Source organism: Phoenix dactylifera, chromosome 1 (assembly GCF_051530095.1).
Source record: "Phoenix dactylifera cultivar Ajwa chromosome 1, Ajwa_hap1_PhDact_Kaust_v1.1, whole genome shotgun sequence".
NCBI lineage: Eukaryota > Viridiplantae > Streptophyta > Magnoliopsida > Arecales > Arecaceae > Phoenix > Phoenix dactylifera.
The window spans coordinates 38,490,003-38,509,266 of NC_143190.1; the positions used below are offsets into that span (position 1 = coordinate 38,490,003).

General features: G+C 38.4%; 1 protein-coding gene, 1 long non-coding RNA gene and 1 pseudogene across 3 annotated transcripts; 2 read left to right on the forward strand and 1 right to left on the reverse strand.

Moving 5' to 3' along the window:
• Nucleotides 1-2,735: 2,735 nt before the first annotated feature.
• LOC148715238 (antimicrobial ginkbilobin-2-like protein pseudogene) lies at nt 2,736-3,795 on the forward strand (annotated as a pseudogene). The gene has a single exon (XR_015988424.2). The product of XR_015988424.2 is annotated as an antimicrobial ginkbilobin-2-like protein pseudogene (transcript).
• A 1,439-nt stretch (nt 3,796-5,234) lies between these two features.
• Nucleotides 5,235-7,845, forward strand: LOC103697174 (cysteine-rich receptor-like protein kinase 6). The gene is made up of 6 exons (XM_017840614.5): nt 5,235-5,368; nt 5,913-6,046; nt 6,216-6,426; nt 6,713-6,950; nt 7,062-7,212; nt 7,283-7,845. The coding sequence occupies exons 1-6, from the start codon at nt 5,266-5,268 to the stop codon at nt 7,631-7,633; spliced, it is 1,188 nt and encodes a 395-aa protein (XP_017696103.4). The 5' UTR covers nt 5,235-5,265; the 3' UTR covers nt 7,634-7,845.
• A 2,388-nt stretch (nt 7,846-10,233) lies between these two features.
• LOC148715239 (uncharacterized) lies at nt 10,234-11,581 on the reverse strand. Its single transcript, XR_016413313.1, has 2 exons — nt 11,489-11,581; nt 10,234-11,356 (listed from the first exon to the last, which is right to left on the reverse strand). It is a non-coding gene; the product is annotated as an uncharacterized LOC148715239 (long non-coding RNA).
• Nucleotides 11,582-19,264: the final 7,683 nt, after the last annotated feature.

The window sequence follows — 19,264 nt, forward strand, 5'->3', positions numbered from 1 at the left end:
ATGACTCAATTTTTCAGAAGTAAGTACAATATTCGATTTTTTTTTTCCATTCACTATAGTTTGAACCCTTCAAACAATTCTCATCCAAAATATTTACTAAAGGAGTATAGTTGGACATGATGCCTATATCACAATGCAATAAGATAAAAGAAAAATTAACTCCACAACATATACATGCATATAACCATCAAAATTGGAATTTTTTATTTTAATTTTAATGGTGCACTCACAATTCTTACAACAATAATTCCCTCATTTATTGATGCATAAAATATTTTCATAAAATATTATTGTGAGTAACATGAACTTCATTCAAAAACTCAATAACCCATTTTAGAATATATTAAGCTATTGCAAGAAACAGATACAACTTATCTACCAATAATAATTAAAGGACTCATGTTATAATTTGGCCTCTAATCAGAGTAGACCACTATCATTTTAGATTGTCACACTCCCATTTTTCAAGTACAAACCTATTGTCTAAATATATCATGTTACTGTAGGTAGCAACCCCATTTTAGTTGTAGCTCCCACTAGCCATGACATATTTATTATCCAATAAAATAAATAGTAACAATAATTCTTCGAAATAAGTCTTATCATTTTAGCATCGACTCATTTCTAAAATCATCACAATTATTTATCAACAATGGAAGGCCTTTGGAGAAAATCTTCATAGGATTATATCTCTATCTCCATACTTGATATAATAAACTAAGGGAACATATAATTGTCATACAATTAAATATAAATGTTTAGTCTATCCTATAGACAAATCCATCACCATAAAAAATTCCAAATACATATAAACTAAAAGAATTTCTAAATCATAATCTCATTCAATCAAATAAAATAAGATCACATTAAATAAACAAAGCAAGGCATGAATTTAACATTCAAAGAAACATATCATATGATAAATGAGTCTAACCCAATTATATCAACAAAAATCAATAAACGAATAATTCCAAAAATAAAATTATTCATGAATCCATGTACATCAAAGAACCTTGCTCTGATACCATTGATAGTTTGCAGCAAAATTTTGAATCTTATTCAAAAAAAAAAAATTATTTTATCCATATTCATAATATCAAAATTTGGTGGAGTCTTAGATCATTGTTTGATGTACATGGATTCATGTCATGGGACATACCTTAATGATGATATTACTCACAAAAGACTTCACAAATGCAAAGTCCTCCTAAGTTCACACGCGATGCCTCTTCTACAACTTTGACTATCCTTTTTAATTGGTGAAAAAAATTTCTCATATCGTCTCTACTTGCTCTCTCCTTTTTATAGAGGAAGTATATTGAAATCTCATTCAATGACATTCATTATAATGAAACCTCTCTTATTTATGTCTCTTCATATACTAACGTTTAGTCTATCATATTCATTCCATTGTAATGAATGAAAAATTAATCAAATTTAGTAACATTCATCCAATGAATAGTAAGAGACTATTCATAATAGAAATCTCATTGAATGACATTCATTATAATGAAACCTCTCTTATTCATGTCTCTTCATATACTAACGTTTAGTCTATTATATTCATTCCATTGTAATGAATGAGAAATTAATCAAATTTAGTAACATTCATCTAATGAATAGTAAGATACTATTCATAATATGACCCTTCATATTACAACCTTTTGGATGCCAATTAGTAAGAGAATGAGCATGTTGCGTGGGACCCATTAGAGATATTCTTTTCTCTGGTAAGCCAAAATCTGATTTGGTTTGGCAACTGCAATTATGCCTATTTGCAAACTACAGTCTCACCCAAAGAATAGAACATATAGTGAGTATCCCTTATCACATTATATTTCTACATAATTTTCTTCATCAACTAATATTCCATATGAACTACTGAATTGATATGGACCACCACGAGACAGTCTATTAGTAATTCACTTGTGTGTTCTTTTATTAAATTAAATTAGACAATTTCTCAAAATTGTACCTGTTGGGTTTCAAATTCAATTATAAGAAACACAGTCTTAAACATTCTTTCCTTCCTAAGGAACGATGAATCCCTTTTTTGGATGTTCATGACTCTTCACAAATCTCCATATTTTATTTATGCAACCCAATATGTCCGTATATAGTTTTTTACTAGACATCAATAGTTGACAAATGTCAAAGTTACACAAAAAAAAAAGATTATGTAACATCCTTAGGTCATTAAAGAATTATGAACATGTGACTAGAACCACTCTTTCATTCTGACTGATTTTATGGTCCAAGAGTGTTCTAATACTTGGTCCTGTTCAGTATTTGTCATCTTACAAATACCCATAGGTTTACTAAGAATCTCTATTCTGATGATTGAAACATATCATCCTATCACATATCGTAGTACAACATGTGACAACCATAATATAAATATATTTACCCAATATATATTTATTTAGGTTGTGAACTATTTTAGATTACAAGAAAATTGGAGTATCATATCTCTCTGTATTAATCTTTATTATTACATGATCTCCATACAATATAATCATGGACAAATTTTATCATCATATAATAAAATTAATTTATCCACAATATGTATGTAACAGAACTTTATTAATATAATATTGGCTTTGTTGGGCACATTAACTCTTTCAGTCTTAACACCTATTGACCGAATCCATGTAGCCATGCCACTGGACTGAACCCTAATTCGCCATAATCTAACTGGTCATATTGGGCCAACGCTGCCTCACAATCGCATCCTCGGAGGCATGGTAAATCGCAAAATAAAACGACGACCAAGTCGACCGCTGCTGCTCTTGGTCGTTTCTCGTTCCCAAGGCATTTCCAGCTTCCTCCGAACGGGTCGCCTACCAGTTTCCTCTAGCTCGCACGCTGTTTCCACAGCCAGGCATACCTAACACCTTTGCTCTGTCGTGGTCAGAAGCACTGGGTTCCGGCTGTAGCCGTAGTCCATGGTATCATTTCGCCATGTTTCCTTCCCTTTCTTCCTATGCCTTCTCTTCCTCATATTCCTTTCCCCTCCCACTGCCGGCGATCCCACCAACACACAGTGTGGCAGCACCGGCAACTACACCGCCAACAGCACTTATGAGACCAACCTCAACCTCCTCCTCCGTTCCCTCGCCTCCAACACTTCTCTCTCCGGTGGCTTCCTCAACGCCACCGTCGGCCAGAGCCGCGAACAAATCTACGGCCTCGCCATGTGCCGCGGCGACACCAACGCCTCGGTCTGTCGCTCCTGCCTCAGCGACGCAATCCAAGACGCCCCCCGACTCTGCCCGTACAACCAAGGCGCCATCGTACACTACGATGACTGCCTCCTTCGCTACTCCAACCTGCGCTTCTTCTCGACCATCGACACCTCGATGCGGGATGTCCAGTCGAACGTCAACAACATGACCGACCCCAGCCGGTTCGACAAGATTGTGGACGAGCTTATGAGCGCGCTCACCGATTGGGCTGTCTCCAACTCGACGAGGAGGTTCGCCACCGGGGAGATGGTGAATTCCACCAAGGCTCCTTTTCCTGAGATATATGGTATGGTGCAGTGCACACAGGACCTGTCGCCGAGCCAGTGCCAGCAGTGCCTCCAAAATATCCTTGAGCCAAGACCGACACAGCTACAGGGGAAGGAGGGAGGGAGGGTGTTCACAGCGAGCTGCTATTTTAGGTACGAGATATACAAGATCTTCGACGGGGAACCGTCGCTAAGACTTGGGGGGCCGATGGAGAACGCACCACCTACCAAAACACCTGGGGAAGAAGGTAAGGGGAGTAGCCGACGGGTACTAGTGAACTAGGGAAACTAGTTTATCGACGGTGACTTAATAGGGAATAGATGAGTCCTTCCTGCTCTGTTTGAGATCCAATTTGAGTTTTATGGCTGCATTTTCTTTTTGTTTTTTTGGCTAAACGCATGTTTCTACATAATTTAGTTGAGAAGTGGTGGATGATTTAAAGTAGGTTTTTTTTGCATGTATACTCTTTAAAATATATAAAATTATATGAATATTTTCATAAAATTGCTATTTATATGTATATCCTTATAAAATACTTATTTTGCATGTATATCATTTTTTTTACTTTTTTTGACTAATCGATCCAACTGAATCATAAAAGACTTGACAAATTTCAACCGAGTTTTAAATTTTTTAATAGATTTTGTTTTGAATATATATCCTTCTAAATAAGAGAAATTGTATGAATACACTCGTAAAGTTATTATTTATGTGTATACCCTTACGTCTTTTTTTTGTATATCTATCCATAAGGATATTTCAATCATTTTAATTTCAAGCCATTTATTTTACAAGTAAATAGTAATTTTACAAGGGTACTTATATAATTTCGTATATTTTGGAGGGTATACATACAAAAAATCCTTTAAAGTAACAGCAAAGATCTAACTCTTCCTTATTGGCCTCTAGTTAAAAAAAAAAAAAGAAAAAGAAAGCAATATTATATAAGCAACAGAGTGAGGCACTAATGCTTGGTGCTGTAATATACGAGGGTTATTTCCACAAACCAGCCAAAGTAGAGAACCTTTTTTTTAATTTAAGGGTTTGCCGGCTAGCACCAGTATTTCATTGTTTGATCAAAGGTTGTTCGCACTATCATAATTGCACCAAATTAGCATTCCATAGGATCACATGCTGATTACTTACCCGGGAGCATGAAAAGTTTGCACATGGATTCCTTTAAATGGCAATCCATTTTGGAACCCTAGTTCTACTTCATACCTAATTCACTTAAGTTGAGATCCTCTGCGATGTATTTTTTGCATCAGAGAGAACTGTACAACCCTCAATCACCGCCATGTCATTCGATCATGGAGACCGACAGTTATTTAGCATCCAATAGTGATGTACGACATTTGGAATGCAACATGATGCCGTATTTGATAGTTGTATGTCTCTACGATCAAATGACATGGCAATGATCGAGGACTATACAACCCTCTATGGTGTAAAACATTCACGATAAAGTGTCCAAACTCAATCCACTTATCCGAGACACTCTAGTCAACAAGCCTACGACAACAATCATAAAGTTTAGAGATAAAATACTAATAAAAGCTTTCCCACAATATGACCGGCCTCAATTGCCATACATGCCACAAACATTTATAACATACAATAAAGATGCACTAATATGATGTATGTCTTAACCGATTGCTCCATGTCTTGTTATCGTCAATGTGCCATGTTGATACAGAAATGCAGATGAAAGTGGTCATTTATCAATGCAGGAAAGAAGAAAAAGGCCATCGGTATGGTCCTTGCTATTGCTATACCTCTAGTAACTGCATTCGTGTTGATCTCCATAATTTGCATTTGCTTCTCGAGGAGGAGGAAGCCATCTGTAAATTTACCATGTAGGTAACCCATGAATTAAACGTTTTCTGTTGTTTCACAAAATATCCAGCTCTTTTCTTTACATTTTTGTTGGAGAGCTTGAGCAAGTTCTACCAAGAGGGAAAAAGGATGAAATCTAAGGTGAAGTTACTATAGAAGTTATGACCAGAAAGGTGTACTGTAAACAATAAAAAGTGCGCATTGCTTGATTATTTATTTATTTTTTTCACGTATATATATATAAAAAAAGTGCGCATTGCTATAGAAGTTATGACAAGAAAGATGAATTGTAAACAATAAAAAGTACGCATTGCTTGATTATTTGATTATTTATTTCAGTGGCCTTTAATAAGCCTGTAAAAACTAGGTCCAGCAGTCCACAAATCGCCGCCTTCAGAGGCAACGGACCTATATATTGGTCTTGATTTAAAGTTGACTTGGTTTAATTAAGCAACATCATTTTCCGAATTTTTTTTATGGTCCAATTATCTCATCTTGTTATCATTATTTGTAAGATTTAAAAGAAATTTTTGACAATAGTTTCAAAATTCCATGCACTTTCAGTAGATGGGAGTAGGCCAGAGGAAATTGCAAGTTTCGAGTCCCTATTAGTTGATATATCTACACTACGAATTGCAACAGCTAACTTCTCTGAAGAGAACAAACTTGGTGAAGGTGGCTTTGGTGCAGTTTACAAGGTATCATGGTAGTCTATTGCGTCAACTTCTCTATATCTAATCTTAATAGAATTGTACTCCAATATAAAAATTTATCATACGTAATCTTCTTGATCCAAATCAGTTCTATATTTATCTTTAATTTCTTCTGGTTCTATATAATTCCAGTTAACCTTATAATTCTGTATAGGGACAACTACCTGATGGACGAGAAATAGCAGTGAAGAGATTATCAGCTGGTTCATCACAAGGATTCAGAGAGCTGAGAAATGAGCTAGTTTTAGTTGCAAAACTCCAGCACAGGAATCTTGTAAAGCTTCTGGGTGTTTGCTTGGAAAAACAAGAGAAGTTGCTTGTTTATGAATATGTGCCTAACAGAAGCCTGGACACCATTCTTTTTGGTATAATTTCTTCATCCACTCAAAACTGACTATCTTTAGAAACGTATGTAGTGACCATAATATAGTTGAACTATAACTTAATACTGAACCTCCAACTTTGGTGTTTGTTTAAATGTAGGCTCTCATCTTCCAACTAAATCTAGTTGTGTTTCTAGTGTAACCCTTTTGGTAGTGCAGAAGAAACAAATGTCTGACCATCTTATGTTCAAGCCCTCTTTGGACTTACTCTAATATGTATTGCCTTAATTGACCATCCTTAATTGATTATCAAGTTTGTATGACATAGATCCTGAGAAGCGTGAACAGCTAAACTGGGAGAAAAGGAACAAGCTCATTGGCGGGATTGCTCAAGGCCTACAGTACCTGCACGAAGAATCTCAATTAAAAATTATACATCGGGATTTAAAAGCCAGCAATATCTTATTAGATGCAGATTTGAACCCAAAGATTTCAGACTTTGGTTTGGCTAGGCTTTTTGGTGGAGACCAAAGTCACTGCACCACGAACCAAGTTGTTGGAACATTGTAAGTAGAAATCTTGAATAACCTATGCATTCTGTATCTAAAAGAATTACCTATGCATTCCAGTGATGGTTGATTAAAGAGTATTTTAATAATATACTCATCTTATTACAGTGGGTATATGGCACCGGAGTATGTCTTGCATGGGCAGTTTTCTATCAAGTCAGATGTATACAGCTTTGGTGTTCTGGTTTTAGAGATCGTGACAGGCAGAAAAAATAGTGATTGTTCTAATACTGAATATGTTGAAGATACAGTGAGCTATGTGAGTTTTCAATTGCATAAATACAACTGTTGTTCTGTCCTAGAAAATTGAATAAATTCATTTCATGCAGGTCTGGGAGCGGTGGGTCAAAGGAACAATTTTGGAGATATTGGACCCATCTTTAGGCAACCATTACCCAAGAGGCGAAGTGTTAAGATGTGTTCAGATTGGCCTATTGTGTGTCCAGAAAAATCCATATGATAGACCCAACATGTTACAAGTTGTTGTGATGCTCAGCAGTATCTCTGTGTCTCTCCCGATTCCTTCTATACCAGCATTTTGCACCGGAAAGAGTGGCATTGATTCATATGCTTATTCAAATGAAGTTGATTTATCTGGAGGTACGCATGACAAATCTTCAAGCAAGTTAATACCAGTGTCATCAAATGAGGTGTCGATTACAGAACTTGAACCTAGATAAATATATGAAGGTAAGCAGAAGAAGGTTGATGAATATCTTGAACAATTATGGTCTTTCTTCATAATTATAAAGATTTTTCATCATGGATGTAACACTTGCATTTTTTATCAGACCCTCGGAAACACTGGAAATCCAGTGTGTGCGCCTCATGTCTGCCCATTCTCTTACAAGACAATCTATTACTTGATTTCCTTTATTACCATGTTTACTTATCTTCCAGAATTTAATCAAAGTTCAAGAAAATAATGTATAGAGAATGAGGACATAAACCTAACCTCAAGCAAAATTACCAAAGAATGGTAGTGGATACACAATTGCAAATCCAAATAGACAAGAGAAGGAAAGTGCATAAAAGCAAAGATGATCTTTGCTCTAATTAGGTTGGGCAATTAGAAGTATGAACTACAGCAACCTAAGAGCCGAGGAAAGAGACCAGAGAAAAATGTCTTTTGTCCTGATAGAACTGGTATTATTACTAATCACTTGGCATGATAAGAGGACTTGAAGAAACTCTGATCACTCTGTTTTAGAAGAACTAACAATCCCTCATAATTTTATAGTATTTTGTCACCTTGTTAGCACCAAAAAATAAAGGTACCAAGACAAATTTTACTATCACATAATAAACATCTTAAAAGTTAGTAAATTTAAGAAACTGTAATCTAATGGAAAAAATTATAAACATCATAAGCAATTCAGTCATATTGGCCTAGTCAACAATCTGTAAGGTGTGCAAGAAACAAGCACATTATTTTTGCAAGAAGTTTATGAATTTGTTCTGTATTCCGATGATTCCATTATGAGAAGCTCATCCTTTGACACCATGTCTCTAGGTATGTCATGCTTTAAACCTTAGTGGCCAAAATAGGGAGCAGATGCAGAAATGGATACAAGGAAATGAATTTTTAAAAAAATGAAGGAAATACTTAGGAAGTGAGTACCCATTCGAGTTTCTGGGGAATTTATGAAGCAGGGAAGTAACCCTCAGTAGAAATTTCCCTGTTTAAATTTTTGACCTACATTGTGGTGGTAGATGACCTACATTGTGGACCTTACATGGTCCGAGTGGCCGACCGTGTTTGGCCGACCAACCCTACTGGCTTTGGATTTGATTGGGTTAGTAGATGTAGACACCGACGGTGAAGGACCAATTATCTGTTCAGTGGGTCCCAGTGGATCAATAATATACACAGATTTCGGTCGAGATATTTCTCATTCCGGTTCCCAAAAAATAAAAGATAAAATTGTTTGATATTGGATGCGAGGAACCAAAAACGACTTGTGTGGACCGCACCTTATAAGCTATTAACCATTAAAATTCTCATTGACCAATACTTTTGTAGGATTAATCTCACCAGAAACCTCAGAAAATCTACAAGTCCCCAAACATAGGATGATGGAAACCAACAACGAGTTCAGCGGACTGCGCCTTAGGGGCTATTGTCCGCCAAAATTTTTCTGGACCAATGCCTTAAGATGGTGGCCGTTAATCCGTAATCGTCTTGGAGACCTCTCGCGTTATCGAAATTAATTTATTGAGAGAAATGTTATCCAAATTAATAACAGAAACTTAAACCACCATTAGTTGATCATTATTTTATAGTAAGAAAAGCTGCTGTGTAATAAAATTAATAATAAATTGTTGGATACATTGTTATTCATCAAATTTCTACTCTAGCGAGAAATGTTAACTCTGCTATTCCATAACGATGCAAACAAATTATGATGTTGTTTTTCTTATTATATATTGTCTATTTTTCATTTCATAATAATAATAATAAATAAATAAAAATCTTAAATTATTAGTTTATTTCAAAATATGGGTATGGTTGAGGTAGGTGGCTAAATTGGAACCAAGTAATTTGATGAACTCAGATGTGTGAGCTTCATTTGTGACACATGGAGCTACCATATATCATGCATGACTTTCAAACGGACGAAGATCAAGTATATGCTTTCTTTTGACCATGTACCGCTCAAAGGCGGGCTCGGTTTGTATCTTTTGCATGAAAGAACGATTGTTTCTTTTGCTACCGTCGAATCGCATCCATATAGATCTCAAAGCATTATGAACTCTTTCTTTCATCCATTTGCACAAATCTCAAAATAGTCATTGCATGGTCCGACATGAATCTGTGCGAAGAAAGTTGAATTCTTCTTTCATAGGAAAGATACAATCCCTACTTTTTAAAGATTAAGGATATGTCTAGTTGAGAAAAGTTAGACTATAGAATAGAAATAGAAAGGAATGATTTTCATTCCAGCCATTTGGTTGGCGAGAGTTTCTTTTTCATGTCGATTCAAAGGAAAAATAGAAGTGCTCCAATCCTCCTTCAAAATTCAATTTCAATCTTTTCTTAATATTTAAATTTTATTTCGATTTTTATTTCGATATGATTTTGGTTGCGAATCAAATGCATCTTCTCATTGATCCGTATAAATTTGGCCAATGCAGGCCAATGGGACCCACTGAACAGATAATTGGTCCTTCACCGTTGGTGTCTACATCTGCTAACCCAATCAAATCCAAAGCCAGTAGAGTTGGATGTACACGGGACGCTGACCACCAAGTTTCAGCAAATGTGAATATAAGGGCTAACCTTTTATGTTATTATTCCAATACTAATTAAGAGGTCTTCTGCTCTAGTCATGAGTATATTGGTAGTCGCACTGCCTAAATTTTCCAAATAACAAAAATGGGTGCCTCCCCTCCCCTGTTAATCACCATCACTGTATTAAATTTTTGATCCACTCTTAAAATATCGGAGTCGCTAAGTCTTTTCTCTGACTTCTTCCAAGGATTAGAAAGGCTGTCACATCATTGGTTGTACCCTGTAAGATATAGAAATCATCAGTAAAAGCAAAGAATTGCAGTTCTAGCAACATTTAAAATCTAATATTCATGACTTGTTGGGTTCCAAGGCAAGGTTGCTAATGCTTCTTTCTTTGAAAGTGCTTTCAACCACCTTTTGCTTTCTTCCATCATTACCACAGTTTATGGCCTTGTGACCATTGCAGAACTTTTCTATTGCAGATGCTGAGGCATAAACTGCTAGACCACCAACAGAACTTCCAAGTTCCAACTTAACCTCGGTCCTTTGCTCTCCTCCTAATCCTTCAACAAAACCTAGGTGAAATCCTGGACTGGGTCTATGGCCTTGCTCTCTGTCGAGGCAGTATCGGCCTCCTAGCATGTTCAACGTGACTCAAAACCACATCTCAGGATCCCATGCAACTATGCCCATATGGAAAAACTGCAATTTATCACGTATGATGATCGCCACCTGTACTATATGATCACAATTTTATTACAAAAATTGGATGATCCCAAATACGTTCGCAAGTGAGGCTGCAGTCAAGCAAAATGATTAGATAAGGAACTGGGAAAGATAATAATTGTGATTTCTTAATAAGCAGTTATTGTTTATGTGTTTCTATTTTGTCAAAATTCTTTCTACCGAAAGCAACAAAGAACTCATCTGGGCAACCCCAGCCTTTTGTAAGTTTGAATATATGCATGAGAGCACAGTGATGGTCGGTTGGCACCTTAAAGTAATTACAAACCCAGCAAATTTCCTGCCCAGAGTATGCTCCACCCATGTTTTAGATTCCATTACACGCATGCGCATTTCTGGAACATAGGATTCTGGTTGTAGAGGCGGCCAAGCAACAAACAACACTAAGCATTACCCATGATATATTTTGGGCATATCTCCTTGCTACCTAACCATTCATGAAAAGAACAATCATGTAATTAACAAGCAAAAAAGAAACATGTCTTCAATGAATGAGAGCCAACGAAAATGAAATCTTGAATCTTTGGCTTCACTAACATGATGAAGAAATAAATTGTACCTGGTAAAGAATAACCGTGCGGTGCAGTGCATTTTCATGTGGCAAAGATTTTCTTCGCAACTGCATTGCTTCTGAGCATCGCTGTCTCTGTGAGATACGGGCTGAAGTCGGCAGCCCCAGCCGACTTCAGCCCCGTCTTCCTCTTTTGGAAGGGGCCAGAGCAGGGGATCGCAGATGCGATCCCCTCCGGCTTCTTCGGGTGCAGCGAGGGCGGGGCGCCGCGGGCGTTACGCGGCAGCCCCGCGGTCATTCCGCGGCCACCCCACGGCCGCACGAGCGGCCGTGGATTTCGCCCCACCGCCGCGATTTTCGCGGCGGAGAACCGTTACGATGGGGCTATAAAGCCCCATCTACTCCTTCCCCTAGGGCATCCCGAGCTCCTTCTCCTCCTCTTCTTCCTTCTCTCCTCCTCTTCTCCGACCGGTGTACCCTCCCGACCGAGCGCCGCCCGGATCCCCCTCGCGGCCACCCCCTGTTCTGAGACCCATCTCCTTGGGTTCAAGCGTCGCCGCCGCCGCCTGACACCGGACCGAGCCTCCCTCGGCCGAGATTCCTCCGCCGCCTCTGCCACCGCCGGTAAGCCCTCTTCCTCCATCTGTTTTGGCCCCATCAACCGAGAGCATTCTCGGTTGATCTCGACCCCAGCCACCGCAACGACCGCCGGCCGCCACTGCGGCCGGCTGGCCGTCGACTGAGGGGTGGCCTCCGGCCACCCCGCCGCCGCTGCTGCCGCCCCTTCCTCTTCCGCTCTCCCTCTCGGTCTTCCCCTGCCGTGGGGGGGATTGGGGGAGGAAGACGACCCTACGGGCCGAACAGGGCCAAACATGGGCCCTGTTCACAGTGGGCCCGATCTGGGCCCGGTTCACTGTGGGCCCAACATGGGCCCGGTTTAAAAAAAAAAAAAAAATCCGAACCCGAAACCCAGATCAAACCCGAGAACCCGAACCCGAACCTGAACTGGAATCCGAATCCGAACCCGAACCTGAACCTGAACTGAAATCCGAACCCGAACCCGAAACCCGGGACCCGAAACCCAAACCCATTAGACCAGTAAACAGATTATTTGCAGTTAAGCCCTTGGCAGTATGCTATTTCAGAAATAAGATCTTCAGTAATTTGTATTTGATCCCTATAGGAAAGACTTATTACATAAAGGTCCCCAACAATAGTTAATTAGTCCTCTCACTCAAGTCTTATTATAGAACATTACCCTATAATTAAATATTAGTCCCTGCAATAAATTTTATTGCATAAATGAACCAATTAGAAGCCAACCATGGGGGCCCTATTTAGCCGAGTCTATGCGGGCCCATTGGGCCGAGTCCGATATGGGCCCTATCAGGCCATGCCCATTATGGGCCAACTTTGGGCTCTGTTGGACCATGTCCAATAGTATTATTTTTGAATTTTGCTTAGTCTGAAATTAACAAAAAATTAATTAAACTTTAACAGGTGAACCTGATCCGTCTACCTGAAGTAGGAATCAAGCGAGAAGAGGTAAGTAACTTAATACTTCAAGTGTGATTTCTAAATTATTTAATAAACTGATTATGTTTTGATATATGTTTTGCATTCAGTAAAATGGGTCAGACATGTTAAATTTTATTTGAAAATCATGTTATATGCTCTGAAATCCATGAAATATAATTGGACAATTTCTGAAATATATTTTTATATATATATGCATTCTCAGCATGGCTATGATCTGTTCTGTTCTGTTCTGGCCCCACCAATGGGGATTATACGTTGGACCTGTCGACTTGTAATCTGTGAGGAACCGGTTTCGACACCGTACCACCGGTGATTAGAATAGTGGTATTTGGACACCGTACCACCGGTGCTTAATAATAGTGGTGTTTGGCACCTTGTGCAACCCATGCCACTGGGTTACGTGGCCGTAGCCTATTATGTTGAGATTCTGGTATCAGAGTTTTTGAAAAAATGATAATAAGTTTTGAAAATAGTAAAACAATGTTATTTATGATTTATTTTATTATCCTGTATTTGATCTGATATGCTCTGACCCCACTTTGGAGTATTTTGTTGCTTACTGGGCTAGTGTAGCTCATTATTTTATTTTCTCTATTTTTCAGATCCAGAGGCTTGATCGCACGGGATTGGGGAGTGCGTTAGATTTTCCGACGATTCCTTCAGTTATTAGTCCTTTAGTTAGATTGATTAAAGTATTTGACTTTTGTAAGCATATGCTATTTTGAAATTTTGTAAGACTGCTTTTGAACAATTTAAATAATTATGCCAGTTTTGAACATCTGTATCTGCTTTGATATGATCTGCTGCCTTGCACGCCTGTGCGGCCCGACGTGCGGGCGTGCGGCGTCTGCCGCGCCTCGGGCTCGGGGCGTGACAGATTTGGTGGTATCAGAGCTCAGGTTTCAGATTCCTAGGAATTGTGTTTGAAATAGTCGGATGGAGCTTAAGTTTTAGGATCTTTAGAATTCGTCGGAAAGTTTGAGAGATGGGCAGACATTAGGCCATTAGACGAAGGTATTTATTTGCTTTTGTTATTGATAAATTTATGTTATTTTACCAGAATTTTGAAATGCTAAAATGCAACCTAATTATGGCTGTAACCAAAGTGTGAATAAGTTATTCTGAGAGTTTTCTTGGTAGAGCAATTTGTATTTCAATGATTAATTAGATTTTGACTAAATTAAGTGAAGGAATATTAATCATGAGATATTATCGTGCAATGTAATTATTTTGGAAGTTTAACTTGATATCAGGCACTATGGATATTGCTTCTAGTTGAATTTAATTATTTTGGTAGCAATTTAAGATTCATCTATAAAAAGATGTTTAAAGCTTGGACTAAAAAATATTCATTGAAATCTGTATGTGGATCATACATGGAGCTCGTATATAGAAGGAAAATATACTTGGGGATGAGACTTAAGAGTTCTTATTTGGCTCTACTTGAGACTTGAAACAATTAAGATTGATATTTTGATGGAAAGTCAATTAGTAAATCTTGAGAATATTGGTGGATTAAAATGTTTTTGGGTTGGTCGAAAATAGGACTTGTTTGATTTGGAAAAGTTCTTGATGCTTTTCCTTGTTAAAAATAATATAAAAAAAAAAGATTGTTGGAAAGTATAATACTTTTGATTTTGATCGATATGGATATCATTGTGTTATTAATAGATTCTCTAAGTCTAGTAGATTTACAAGATCCCGAAATGTTTGTAGTACTGCAAATAAAAATATTTTACTTATTTGAGGAGTTGATCTCAATGTAAAATCATAGAGCTTATATCTTGGTGGAATTTCTTGTAAATCTTTGAACCATATTATTAGATTCTTGTGAGTTAAAAATTTATAAATCAAGACCATAAGTTGATTGTGGATTTTGTATCACCATATGAGAAATGCAAGTGGGATTTCATAAGAGGCCCAAATGAGTTTAGCCTAAAAGAAAAGATTCAGGATGATTGAGTAAGCTCCTGAGTAAGTTAATCTAGAATCTTTTAATCGAAGCTTGGAATAAATTAATATCAACTTGTATAATGGAATTGTCAAGGGAAACTAGAATTGGCTTAGTTCAAATTTGGATCTAGAATATGATTACTTGATTATATGATGGTACAAATACGACAACTATCTCAAGGGTTAATAATGACCTAGTGAACTTGGAAAGCAAGGATAAAATTTTGCTTGGATATTATTAAAAAAAAATGTTGATGATCTGGGATCATTAAGAATTTTTGGAGAATATTGATCAGAGTTACGCAGCGAAAGTATGATGGATTAAGTCAATTTAAACTGGTCAAAAATATTGACTGTGTTTTGGTAACATGTTATGATGAAAGACTGTTGTTCAAAAATGAAAGATTTTGTTAATAAGGAAATGTGAATACTATTGATTGTCAGGTCAATCATGATATGATTATGTTATCTCCTGGATAAACTTTGCTATGTTTGGGAATGCTAAGAAAATAATAATTTGAGCGTATCATGACTCAGGTTAGTTGATTGTTGACCAAATATGGTCTAATTTGTTAAGTATCTGAATAAACCATGCATTATCTGCTCCCATCTTATGATTTATAAGTTTAAGTTAAAAACATTGTGGCATATTGAATCATGGTATCAATACTTTACCTTCTCAGACCTGCTCTTGTGATTTGATGCAAATCATTTTTGGGATAGACCGTTGCTATCTAATGATCATCAGTACATGTTCATTTTGTGAATTACATTTCTAGCCTTTCAATGATTTGACTCTAAGGTTGGTCATTATCCTTTGAGGGATCAGCACACTACCATGATAAGTGTATGAGATCTATTTCATTTCAAGTTCTATCCCAAACACAACTAATTTTAATCAATCCTGTTGTGAATTGATCCTGATCCAACCTCGAGCGAACATGCATCAAGATGATAATTTCAATATGAAATTTTACTCAGTCGCTTATCTAGTGTTAATCCTGAAATTTTTGATAGTTGATCCAAAGCTATCTATCACACTGATTTGATCGAGGAGAATGAGATCTTGGATTTATATTACTCAATGGGCTGAGCATCTAAAAGGCCTAGATCTCTTAAATTTCGAGGACGAAATTTTTTTTAAGGGGGAGAGAATGTGAGATACGGGCTGAAGTCGGCAGCCCCAGCCGACTTCAGCCCCGTCTTCCTCTTTTGGAAGGGGCCAGAGCAGGGGATCGCAGATGCGATCCCCTCCGGCTTCTTCGGGTGCAGCGAGGGCGGGGCGCCGCGGGCGTTACGCGGCAGCCCCGCGGTCATTCCGCGGCCACCCCACGGCCGCACGAGCGGCCGTGGATTTCGCCCCACCGCCGCGATTTTCGCGGCGGAGAACCGTTACGATGGGGCTATAAAGCCCCATCTACTCCTTCCCCTAGGGCATCCCGAGCTCCTTCTCCTCCTCTTCTTCCTTCTCTCCTCCTCTTCTCCGACCGGTGTACCCTCCCGACCGAGCGCCGCCCGGATCCCCCTCGCGGCCACCCCCTGTTCTGAGACCCATCTCCTTGGGTTCAAGCGTCGCCGCCGCCGCCTGACACCGGACCGAGCCTCCCTCGGCCGAGATCCCTCCGCCGCCTCTGCCACCGCCGGTAAGCCCTCTTCCTCCATCTGTTTTGGCCCCATCAACCGAGAGCATTCTCGGTTGATCTCGACCCCAGCCACCGCAACGACCGCCGGCCGCCACTGCGGCCGGCTGGCCGTCGACTGAGGGGTGGCCTCCGGCCACCCCGCCGCCGCTGCTGCCGCCCCTTCCTCTTCCGCTCTCCCTCTCGGTCTTCCCCTGCCGTGGGGGGGATTGGGGGAGGAAGACGACCCTACGGGCCGAACAGGGCCAAACATGGGCCCTGTTCACAGTGGGCCCGATCTGGGCCCGGTTCACTGTGGGCCCAACATGGGCCCGGTTTAAAAAAAAAAAAAAATCCGAACCCGAAACCCAGATCAAACCCGAGAACCCGAACCCGAACCTGAACTGGAATCCGAATCCGAACCCGAACCTGAACCTGAACCTGAACTGAAATCCGAACCCGAACCCGAAACCCGGGACCCGAAACCCAAACCCATTAGACCAGTAAACAGATTATTTGCAGTTAAGCCCTTGGCAGTATGCTATTTCAGAAATAAGATCTTCAGTAATTTGTATTTGATCCCTATAGGAAAGACTTATTACATAAATGTCCCCAACAATAGTTAATTAGTCCTCTCACTCAAGTCTTATTATAGAACATTACCCTGTAATTAAATATTAGTCCCTGCAATAAATTTTATTGCATAAATGAACCAATTAGAAGCCAACCATGGGGGCCCTATTTAGCCGAGTCTATGCGGGCCCATTGGGCCGAGTCCGATATGGGCCCTATCAGGCCATGCCCATTATGGGCCAACTTTGGGCTCTGTTGGACCATGTCCAATAGTATTATTTTTGAATTTTGCTTAGTCTGAAATTAACAAAAAATTAATTAAACTTTAACAGATGAACCTGATCCGTCTACCTGAAGTAGGAATCAAGCGAGAAGAGGTAAGTAACTTAATACTTCAAGTGTGATTTCTAAATTATTTAATAAACTGATTATGTTTTGATATATGTTTTGCATTCAGTAAAATGGGTCAGACATGTTAAATTTTATTTGAAAATCATGTTATATGCTCTGAAATCCATGAAATATAATTGGACAATTTCTGAAATATATTTATATATATATATGCATTCTCAGCATGGCTATGATCTGTTCTGTTCTGTTCTGGCCCCACCAATGGGGATTATACGTTGGACCTGTCGACTTGTAATCTGTGAGGAACCGGTTTCGACACCGTACCACCGGTGATTAGAATAGTGGTATTTGGACACCGTACCACCGGTGCTTAATAATAGTGGTGTTTGGCACCTTGTGCAACCCATGCCACTGGGTTACGTGGCCGTAGCCTATTATGTTGAGATTCTGGTATCAGAGTTTTTGGAAAAATGATAATAAGTTTTGAAAATAGTAAAACAATATTATTTATGATTTATTTTATTATCCTGTATTTGATCTGATATGCTCTGACCCCACTTTGGAGTATTTTGTTGCTTACTGGGCTAGTGTAGCTCATTATTTTATTTTCTCTATTTTTCAGATCCAGAGGCTTGATCGCACGGGATTGGGGAGTGCGTTAGATTTTCCGACGATTCCTTCAGTTATTAGTCCTTTAGTTAGATTGATTAAAGTATTTGACTTTTGTAAGCATATGCTATTTTGAAATTTTGTAAGACTGCTTTTGAACAATTTAAATAATTATGCCAGTTTTGAACATCTGTATCTGCTTTGATATGATCTGCTGCCTTGCACGCCTGTGCGGCCCGCCGTGCGGGCGTGCGGCGTCTGCCGCGCCTCGGGCTCGGGGCGTGACAGATTTGGTGGTATCAGAGCTCAGGTTTCAGATTCCTAGGGATTGTGTTTGAAATAGTCGGATGGAGCTTAAGTTTTAGGATCTTTAGAATTCGTCGGAAAGTTTGAGAGATGGGCAGACATTAGGCCATTAGACGAAGGTATTTATTTGCTTTTGTTATTGATAAATTTATGTTATTTTACCAGAATTTTGAAATGCTAAAATGCAACCTAATTATGGCTGTAACCAAAGTGTGAATAAGTTATTCTGAGAGTTTTCTTGGTAGAGCAATTTGTATTTCAATGATTAATTAGATTTTGACTAAATTAAGTGAAGGAATATTAATCATGAGATATTATCGTGCAATGTAATTATTTTGGAAGTTTAACTTGATATCAGGCACTATGGATATTGCTTCTAGTTGAATTTAATTATTTTGGTAGCAATTTAAGATTCATCTATAAAAAGATGTTTAAAGCTTGGACTAGAAAATATTCATTGAAATCTGTATGTGGATCATACATGGAGCTCGTATATAGAAGGAAAATATACTTGGGGATGAGACTTAAGAGTTCTTATTTGGCTCTACTTGAGACTTGAAACAATTAAGATTGATATTTTGATGGAAAGTCAATTAGTAAATCTTGAGAATATTGGTGGATTAAAATATTTTTGGGTTGGTCGAAAATAGGACTTGTTTGATTTGGAAAAGTTCTTGATGCTTTTCCTTGTTAAAAATAATATAAAAAAAAAAGATTGTTGGAAAGTATAATACTTTTGATTTTGATCGATATGGATATCATTGTGTTATTAATAGATTCTCTAAGTCTAGTAGATTTACAAGATCTCGAAATGTTTGTAGTACTGCAAATAAAAATATTTTACTTATTTGAGGAGTTGATCTCAATGTAAAAT

Excerpts from the sequence above, each read along its gene's own strand:
- LOC103697174 (XM_017840614.5), top strand. The coding sequence starts at position 5,266 with ATGGTCCTTGCTATTGCTATACCTCTAGTAACTGCATTCGTGTTGATC. Across the intron at positions 5,369-5,912 it reads GCCATCTGTAAATTTACCAT|TAGATGGGAGTAGGCCAGAG; the intron begins GTAGGTAACCCA and ends ATGCACTTTCAG. Across the intron at positions 6,951-7,061 it reads AACCAAGTTGTTGGAACATT|TGGGTATATGGCACCGGAGT; the intron begins GTAAGTAGAAAT and ends ATCTTATTACAG.